This window comes from Xiphophorus hellerii, chromosome 8 (genome assembly GCF_003331165.1).
Source record: "Xiphophorus hellerii strain 12219 chromosome 8, Xiphophorus_hellerii-4.1, whole genome shotgun sequence".
In the NCBI taxonomy this organism is placed as follows: Eukaryota; Metazoa; Chordata; class Actinopteri; order Cyprinodontiformes; family Poeciliidae; genus Xiphophorus; species Xiphophorus hellerii.
The window spans coordinates 24732393-24742692 of record NC_045679.1 but is presented as its reverse complement, the minus strand read 5'-3'; the positions used below and the strand labels follow the sequence as shown (position 1 = coordinate 24742692).

The following is a 10300-nucleotide window of genomic DNA, read 5'->3' as shown; positions in this document are numbered from 1 at the left end:
GAGTTGTGGGGCTTTTTATTACATTCTCCGAATAAACCACCAGGTGGCACCATTTGAATACAATTAATAGAAATAGCTTCCTCTTCGTTTTACGAAGCTCTTTATTGACAATTATGGGCTCGTACTCTCTACAAGGACGGTAAGCCACAAGGAGAGATTGCTAAGGAAGCTAGCTGGCTGTCCTAAGATAGCTACAGCTGAATGGAAAGAAAAACTAACAACTGTCCATTTTCTTGTGTTAAGCCACCTCATGAACAAGATGGAACATCATGTCTTATATGGGTTAGAAGAAAAATGGCTGAACTGTTGTTGGTCCAAAGTTTAATTTAAAGATTTAATGTGAATTTTGTACATCATTTGGGAATCCAGAGTCTAGAAGAAGAGTAGGAGAAGGATGTGTATATAGTTGCCTCTTGCCAAATTACTAAATTTGGTGTAAAATTTGGCCTTCTAATATAAGCAATTTCTGCCATTTTCCCACAGTCTCTACTTTTTCTTTCCCTCATGTGAAATATTCAGGTGTTTCTAAATGTTTTACTTGAACACTTAAAGGGAAGTCTGTTTTGTCTGGTTAGGCCGAGTTTTGGTTCTGCTTCGTACCAGAATAGCTCCAACACATTTAGAAATCACCAAACCAAAACATATTCATGAGCTGAACAGGAATTCATAGTTTTGTGTTTTGAGGTTAAGACATGACACAGAAATAAACAAGTTTTCACTTCACGTTCGACAGTTCTACAAAATAGAATAGTCATAAATAGAGAAATGTTTCATTCCTGGCTGTGCTGACCAACTGCAGGTCCTTAACTACGCCTTGCCCTTTAACGAACCTTACACAAACTTAAAGCTGAAGCACATACGTGCTGTAGCAGTGCAAAAACACATAATTTTTTCCTCTTCTGAGCAGTGCTTTCAGTCCCACTTACATAAGAGCCATTCTCCTCGGACTGGTGATTGGTCAGAAAAGGGGGAGGCGCGAGGAAGATGCTCATTCTTTTCCTACAGAGCCAAACTACCATGGAGACGGACATTAAAAAAACTTGTTATGCAAAGTATTGTGTTTGAACAGCACTGCAGTGTATTGTCATGACATCTTTTGTTCTGCGGCACCAAACAGTTTCACATATAGACTTTTGGCTGCTTCGTTTAAAATACTATAAAACATTAAGCAACAACAATTTATCTGCAAATCATGATTTAGTAAATCTAGCGTGCAGTACAAACCTCAGGAAATAAAAAAAGATTAATTGATGGTAAAGATAAGAAACTACATTTAGACGAAAGGGTTAGACTATTTGAAGGGATTCTGCAGTTCTAAAGCTACTTTCATATGATTTACTTTACTGTTTCACACTTGGAAAAACGTGTTACAGAGGCGCAAAGTGGATGTGTGTTGGGATCCAGGATGTGGATTTCTCAGAGCCAAACTGCATGGATTACTGTGATCTGGGCATTTTGATGGTTTCTTTACATATTTAAGGATCGAATGACCCGGGAATGGACTTTCAGTGTCATTGCCAGAAAATACCACTGAGCTCCAGGTGGTCAGATAATTATTGGCTTCAAACATTTCAATCTTTCAAGCATCTTTGATCCTGAGGTAAGTGAGTCTTCATCAGCGCAGACAAAGTGCTTGCACAGTGTTGAATGAGATAATTTACTATGATGATTTTTAAGTAGTAGTTGTGTAAATGGTATAGAAGTGCAGCACATGCAGAAACACATAAGAGTGAGGAAGTCCAAGAAATATGTTTTCTTAGTCTGAGATTAAATGATGCAGAGAATACTACCATGTGAAATGCAAAGAAAGGCCAATATCTGACAGTATTTCCATTAAAATCAGAGGAAGATATGTGAGAGATTGATAGCAAAAGTTGACAAATATTACATATCAGCCCACGGGCGAGAAAAGAAATGTTTAGTCAGAGAGATGAGGAATGAAGAAGTTAGTTTTGAGGAAATTCAAAATGATGTTGCATTAAGTATTTTTGCTGCTATTGCAAAAATTCCTCCTGCTGTGTCAGGAAACAGGCCTAAGCTGAACAAGCATTTACAACTCTTGACCATTTTCAGGTGTTTCACATTACGAGCCTAAAACTCCGGTGTGTGTTCTTGAGATTTTATGAGACAGACCAAATGACACGCCATGAAATCAAGGTCACAAATGGACATGTCCCAAAAGTTTTTAAAAAATCAGCACACACAGTCAGTTCACTTTTTAACACTCTGAAACCAGGGCTGCAACTAACGGTTATTTTAGCAATTGACATTTCTATTGATTAATTGATTGATCTGATAAAAAAAGAAAACAATGGCAAATTTTGCAATTTTTTTATTTAACGACGTAAGGCTTTTTTATACAATATTTGAAGTACAATAAAAGATGCAAATAAGCAAATAATTCAATTACTTTTGTGAATAAGAAAACAAATAACATAGCACTCCTTTAAAAAACTGTTGATTATTTGTAGTTTTGACTTATTTGCTGCTCTGACTGTGTTGTTCTTTCAGCAAATGGCCATTTTTTAGAGTCTGAATAGTCCAGTTAACGATTAATAATCGATTAGTTGACAATTATTTCAATAAATGTTTAATCACGATTAATTTGATTAATCGTTTCAACCTTATCTGGAACATACACCCTTTGGCCCAACCTGACAGTGAACATCAGCTGTCTGAGCGAAATGTTACCCATTATACTTAAGAAACCACCTACAACTTCCAATGAAAACCACACATATTTTACAATTTATTTATTTAATCATCATCAGTAAGCTATACAATATGTAAAGTGAAATACAGGATAACATTTAATAAAAGGGACAAAGGAGATCTTCACAGTAAAAAAAATACAAATAAATACATTTATAAAGAGCAAAGCATAAGCAAAATAAGTGCTGGTTTTTACTCTGCATTTCATTCTTGCTCAAGAAAAATGTACACAAGATGGATCTTCACATTAAACCAGTGTCATGCTGGGACTTGTCAGTGAAACTTTTGACCAACCCAGTGTTTTTTGTTTTTTTTTCTAGTCATCTAAAACTGCAGCCACATAACATGCCCAGCCAATATGCACTGCTGAAGTTGTATTTTCTCAGTGCAATCCGTGTTATACTGACCGCATAACGGAGAGTGAGGCAACAAGGGTGAGTGTCAGTCGTTTCATGTACTCAAAACAAAGATTTGTCCGAGCTGAAGATATTTAGAAAAATCAAGATTTAATTTCGGCTTCTGTCACAAGAAGTTCCAGATTTAAAGTCAGAGTAGTTCCAAGTAAATGTGCTTATTTTATGGAGAGCCACCTCCTTTTACTGCTCTGCTGATTATGGAGCAGCGTCTGCCAAGCTAACTAACAGTAATCTGAGTTACTAGCTAGTTAGCATTCTGCCACTTTTGTGCTTACAGCTCTTAAGTCTTGGCATGCTAGCTTTACTTTTAGTAGCAAGGTTGTGCTTCTTCATTTTCCAGGTCATGATTTTCCAAAAAGGACAGTAGCTACTGGCTGTCCAAGAAGTTGGTGAATGATGGCATTGTTTATAGGATAATCCACCTGCAGGAAACCACGTTTTACGCCGTTTAGATAGGATGAAAATAAATTCAAGAGAAGTACTTCGTTATAATGAGAAACTTTTTTGTTTAAAGAGATATAAAACAGCCGCATAGAGGTTTATACAGTTAGGGCCAGAAATATTTGGACAGTAACACAATTTTCGCGAGTTGGGCTCTGCATGCCACCGCATTGAATTTGAAATGAAACCTCTACAACAGAATTCAAGTGCAGATTGTAACGTTTAATTTAAAGGGTTGAACAAAAATATCTGATAGAAAATGTAGGAATTGTACACATTTCTTTACAAACACTCCACATTTTAGGAGCTCAAAAGTAATTGGACAAATAAACATAACCCAAACAAAATAGTTGTTTTTCAATATTTTGATGTGAATCCTTTGGAGGCAATCACTGCCTTAAGTCTGGAACCCATGGACATCACCAAACGCTGGGTTTCCTCCTTCTTAATGCTTTGCCAGGCCTTTACAGCCGCAGCCTTCAGGTCTTGCTTGTTTGTGGGTCTTTCCGTCCGAAGTCTGGATTTGAGCAAGTGAAATGCATGCTCAATTGGGTTAAGATCTGGTGATTGACTTGGCCATTGCAGAATGTTCCACTTTTTTGCACTCATGAACTCCTGGGTAGCTTTGGCTGTATGCTTGGGGTCATTGTCCATCTGTACTGTGAAGCGCCGTCCGATCAACTTTGCAGCATTTGGCTGAATCTGGGCTGAAAGTATATCCCGGTACACTTCAGAATTCATCCGGCTACTCTTGTCTGCTGTTATGTCATCAATAAACACAAGTGACCCAGTGCCATTGAAAGCCATGCATGCCCATGCCATCACGTTGCCTCCACCATGTTTTACAGAGGATGTGGTGTGCTTTGGATCATGTGCCGTTCCCTTTCTTCTCCAAACTTTTTTCTTCCCATCATTCTGGTACAGGTTGATCTTTGTCTCATCTGTCCATAGAATACTTTTCCAGAACTGGGCTGGCTTCTTGAGGTGTTTTTTGGCAAATTTAACTCTGGCCTGTCTATTTTTGGAATTGATGAATGGTTTGCATCTAGATGTGAACCCTTTGTATTTACTTTCATGGAGTCTTCTCTTTACTGTTGACTTAGAGACAGATACACCTACTTCCCTGAGAGTGTTCTGGACTTCAGTTGATGTTGTGAACGGGTTCTTCTTCACCAAAGAAAGTATGCGGCGATCATCCACCACCGTTGTCTTCCGTGGACGCCCAGGCCTTTTTGAGTTCCCAAGCTCACCAGTGAATTCCTTTTTTCTCAGAATGTACCCGACTGTTGATTTTGCTACTCCAAGCATGTCTGCTATCTCTCTGATGGATTTTTTCTTTTTTTTCAGCCTCAGGATGTTCTGCTTCACCTCAATTGAGAGTTCCTTTGACCGCATGTTGTCTGGTCACAGCAACAGCTTCCAAATGCAAAACCACACACCTGGAATCAACCCCAGACCTTTTAACTACTTAATTGATTACAGGTTAACGAGGGAGACGCCTTCTGAGTTAATAGCAGCCCTTAGAGTCCATTGTCCAATTACTTTTGGTCCCTTGAAAAAGAGGAGGCTATGCATTACAGAGCTATGATTCCTAAACCCTTTCTCCGATTTGGATGTGGAAACTCTCATATTGCAGCTGGGAGTGTGCACTTTCAGCCCATATTATATATATAATTGTATTTCTGAACATGTTTTTGTAAACAGCTAAAATAACAAAACTTGTCACTGTCCAAATATTTCTGGCCCTAACTGTACCTCACTAAAGCCAAACTATGTTCTCGTTTCAACAGGAAAAGTCGTAACAGTAAAACAGCAACACCTTGCGGTAGAAGACGAAACAGAGTGAGAAGATGGAGAGTCACAGGAAACCCCCTTATGGCGTTTTAAGGTATTTAATTTTGTGAGTCATTAAAATGAGAAACTTTCCTGCTTTACTGAGACACGTCTCCTGAATTTATTACGTAACATTGGCAGCTAAACGCTTCTATTCTTTGGAACATTGTCCAGCTTTCTTAGGAATTTAAACTAGTTACAGCATGATGGAACATTTTTTAATCCCGTCATAAAACCCATCTTTTTTTCGACGCCATCTGAGATGTTGCAAGTATTATTTACTCATTTATTTGATTCTCCTTTATGTTTATGATTGCATCTGTTTAATGCCTTTTTAATCTTGTATTTTAATCTTTTTTTATGTTTTACTCATCTGTACAGCACTTTGATCCTTAATGGTTTTTTAAAATAAGATTTGGTTTTAGTGGCTTTGAATTGAATTAAATATTTCGATATGAACAAGTCCCAGGTATTAACAACCACCTTACATGCTAACATTTGTAGCCAAAGCTAATTTGCAATGTCTGCCCCTTGTGAAACATTTTCAAACAGTCATAAACCTTCAGGCATTATTATTAAATCCAAACAAAATGCTGCTTTTCCAAATGTAAAAGAGCTTCAAGAGGTGTGAGTAGTTTTTGGGGGGTTTTTTCGTCTCCAGTGTCAGCAGAGGGGCTCCGTACTTATCAGCTTGAAAGAAATTACATTTAAGAATGCTTTCAACTATTTTGTAACATTAACATCAAACTGGTAATAAAGGTACAGGTTTCATTAAACCAATCTGTCATAAACATTTATTGAAAAGAAAAGTGCTACTTTCAAAACAACCGTTGCATCAAGGCTAATGCTCCCTTAAACCGATTTACTTTCTCTTTGGGTTCCAGCCACAGAAAGCATGAAATTTGTCAGTTTTCTTTAAAACATTTAGGGTGCATTCACACCAGGACTGTTTAGTTCACGTTAATTGAACTCTAGTTCATTTGCCCCGAAAGTCCGATTCGTTTGTTAAGGTGTTCATGGCCTAATCGAACTCTGATGCGGATGTAAGAAGCAAACTCTGCTCGGCCTAAAAAAACCTAAGTCTCAGTTCTGTTGAAGTTAACTGTGGCGCGGTTCGAATGCATATGTGAATGCAAGCAGACATGAGATCGCTCCAAAGCGGTAGCGAGAGAAACGGCTCATGGTCTTTTACCAAAGACAAAAGAGACGTCCTACAATTGCTAAATTATGACCCTACTTCATTTTTGTTTACGCTTTGCAAAGTAGGATGTTAATTCCCCTCAGCGGTTCTTGGTGCAGCGCCCAGACAGGTTTTTCAAAAGGCTGGGATCGTTTGACACAGTTTAGTGTGAAAGCAAACCGCACCAGTTGAAAATGTAACAAATGTTGAAAATGTAACACGTTACCCCATCGAACCGAGTCTAAAGGACTATCAGGTGTGAAAACACCCTTATTGTCTTTCAGAATGACACACTGACGTTCTTGCCTTTGAAGGTCAGAAAGTACAATTTGCTTCCTGCAGACTTGGACATGAGGAAAAAGAAGAAGGGGTCCAGGCAAGCGTGGAGGCAGCAGAGACACACCGCCATGTTGAAATATTTGTACAGACTCTCTGCTCCTCCCGCAGACAGCTGCACATAATGGAGAAAGTGCAGGACACCAGTGGGAAGGAAGCACAGCAGAAAGATGGTAAACACCAGAGAGCTGGACTTGATGTACATCGCCCAGTCATAGTGCGACTGGTTGAGGGCGGTGAGGATTTTGATGAAGCACACTGTGGTGACAACCATGGGCACCAGAAGGCACAGAACCGCCAGAGTCAGGTTGCAAAAGAGCAGGAACTTGTGAGAGTCAGATTTCAGGGGCATCACGTCATGGCAGGTGGTGCGGTTCAGCTGGGAGACCCAAAATGTCTGTTGGACCAAAACCTGGGGAACGACGGAGGCGCCGAAGGCCAGCCACGGGACCAGGACGGCAAAGGCCATGCACCTCTTCTTGGGCAGCGTTTTGAACATGAACGGGTGTACCACCGCCATGTAGCGCTTGACGGCGATGAAGGCCAGAGTCAGGGCCGAGCCGTAGAGGTTACCATAGAAACAGGCGGTGACCACCTTACAGGCGGCTTCTCCGAGCACCCAGTTGTTTCCGAGGAGATGGTAGTGAGCCTTGAAGAAGAGAGAGACGAGGAGTAACAGGTCGAAGGCGGCCAGGCTGCAGTAGAGGATGGCGGACGACACCTTCCTAATTTTGGTGGCGAGCAAACACAGGATGGTGATGTTGGTCGGGATCCCGACGATCACCGCCAGCAGGTAGATGACGGGGATGACTCTGGTGCTCAGGAGTCCTTTGAGGTACCCTACGGCAGTGTCGCTTAAGCCCTGCAGAGACGGAGGATCAGTGGCGTTGGGAGGCTGGGTGCCATGGGCGTCAGACAGTGTGGGACGGATTCCTAAAAACACTCTGGGCTGAGGGAACACTTTCTCCGGCAAGTTCTTCTTTTTTCCTGCAAGAAATTCAGACATTCTGTCATTCTTTTAAAAACTTGTTTTGACATGCATTTGTTCTTAATCTTTGGTCTAGAACAAACCAGACGGCATGGCAACTATCTCCTTTACGATCCGATGTTTTAAATGCACAAAGCGCAGTGGAGAACACTGTTATTTTCCAAAAGCAAGCTTTTGGGATTGGCTTTTAGCTGACTTCTGTGAATTAAGAAATATCTATAAACTCATCTGCGTCACGTCTGGCACAGGAATCGGACCAAAATACAGACAGCAAAGTGGAAGTTCAAAAAGAGGAACATAAGCCAATGGAAGGAAGGGAAAAATAGAAACCAACGTCAGCACTAACAGAGAGAAACAATACGTCTACAAGCACAATAAATAATATACCAAAAAACAAGCACACAAAGGAAAGACTAAAGTACGTAAAGAAATGATCAAAAACAGAAACTAGTTCTAACTTAGTGGAATCATAATCTAACAAACTATTGATTTCAAGTAAATCTATCTGCCACACTTATATTGCTTGACTGCTGTTATTTTCATACCAGCTGTTTGAGTTAAATTAATTTATTTTTACAGTCATTATTTAAATGTATTTATTGTTTTTTTTTTTGTTGTTTTTCACAATCTTAACTCTTTCTTTGTACTCATTTAAATCTTTGCTTTTACACCTCAGTTTCCTCAGCCCTTCAGACTACGATTGTTTCTTTTTAATGCAGAGATTGCTGTAGTTCTTACATTTTTCTTTTCCCTTCATCATGTCTTTTATTTCACATGAAGCACTTTGTGTTGCACTGATTGTACAGGAGAAGTCCTTTGTAAATACACACGATTGCGCAGCTATCTTTACGGGGACTTTCCATTGACTTCCATTCATTTCTACAGCCTAAACCTTACCCTTACCCTTATCCTAACCCTATCCATTACATACCTAACCCTAACCAAAACTCAATTCAGACCTTAGTCCTAAATCTGACCCCTGATCCAAAAACAGCGTTTCCCCTTGTGGGGACCAGGCTTCGGTCCCCATAAGGGGAAGTGTCCCCACAATGTAGTATATGTCAGGAAAATGGTCCCCACAAGGTATTAGAAACAAACGCACACACACATATATATATATATATATAAACTTTAATGTCAAACAACTCTCTATTTCACAGAGATTTAAAGTAAAACTGATCATTGGGGTTTTAGACCCGTCTTTTAATCCAGAGAAAACAAAATCTGAAAGGAGCACGAATTGACTGTGGGGAAATTATTCTGTTGTTGTCAACGAGTCAGTCAATCTGTGTGTGCGCGTCTTGGTCCATGTTTTGAAAGCGTATGAAGTTCCATGTTACATATAAAACGATCTTAATCAAACCTCACTTAAATCTGTCTTTTAAAAAAGCATCTCTTACCATGTTTCTGAAGTGTCCCGTGTACAAAAAGGGCAAACAGGAGAAGGAGAATGAAAAGTTTCCTCATGTTGTTTTGCCTCGCAGTAAAACGACGCTCTTCTCAGAAGTGAACCTCACAGCTTTTTGTTTGCCAAGTTTCCCCTCTCTGCGCCGCAGCTCGCTGTCAGCCCTGTGGGAGTGTTCAAGTGAGAAGTTCCACCTCTAACCCACAGACTGAAGGGTGGAAAAAAAGCATCATGAACTCTGCAGCACCCCAGCTTGCTCTTGGTTTCACTTTAACCCATATAAACACCTCTGCCTCAACTTTTTGTTTACTCTTAATTTTTCCTTCATAATGACCAGCAGCATATTTGAATAGCAGACTGTTATGCTAAACCCAGAGGGAAATGCAAATATTAAAATTTTCCTCTGTCACACGGGAAGCAATGATTCATGTGAGAGGAAACATGACGTGAGGTGAAGCGTAGCAAAGACAGCCGGACGATTATTGAGGAAATGTCTGTCCGGAGACGATAAGCTTGTCTGGAGGCGAGCAGCTTTGTTTAGTCTCAACTCGCAGTGTTGGAACTTAAACGATGGGACTTCATTTTCGCAAAAACTTTATCTCTTACAGTGTCACTGGCTGCTGCTCCTTGGAAAAAAACACACAAACACTATTGGCTCTAGCTAAAACATTAGTTGCACTAACCCTAAAGCATTTATCATAAACACTAATTCTGCTACATTCAACCATATTGACACCCACCAGGTGTCAATGACTCATTGAACACAGAACCACAGTCAACAAATTAAAATTAGTTATTGTTCCTCTTTTTGTGCTTCCAAAGAGATTCTTTGGAACACATATTTCATTATTAGTTTTTTAGCAGTTAAGTTTTGCTAACTCTGTTGCTAATTTTACCAAAATTACCACAGTTGGTTGTTAGTCAGAAAGCAAATCAGTTGATTTGAAACTGTTTACTGTAGAACTGCAATCAGGGTAGAGAATAAAAAT

At 39.7% G+C, this 10300-nt stretch overlaps 1 protein-coding gene across 1 annotated transcript; it reads right to left on the bottom strand.

Annotated features, from left to right (window-relative positions):
* Nucleotides 1-5574: 5574 nt before the first annotated feature.
* LOC116723805 (proteinase-activated receptor 3) lies at nucleotides 5575-10064 on the bottom strand. The gene is made up of 2 exons (XM_032568958.1): nucleotides 9307-10064; nucleotides 5575-7905 (listed from the first exon to the last, which is right to left on the bottom strand). The coding sequence occupies exons 1-2, from the start codon at nucleotides 9371-9373 to the stop codon at nucleotides 6863-6865; spliced, it is 1110 nt and encodes a 369-aa protein (XP_032424849.1). The 5' UTR covers nucleotides 9374-10064; the 3' UTR covers nucleotides 5575-6862.
* Between the last annotated feature and the right edge of the window lie 236 nt (nucleotides 10065-10300).

Excerpts from the sequence above, each read along its gene's own strand:
- LOC116723805 (XM_032568958.1), bottom strand. The coding sequence starts at position 9,373 with ATGAGGAAACTTTTCATTCTCCTTCTCCTGTTTGCCCTTTTTGTACAC. Across the intron at positions 7,906-9,306 it reads CGGGACACTTCAGAAACATG|GAAAAAAGAAGAACTTGCCG; the intron begins GTAAGAGATGCT and ends AATTTCTTGCAG.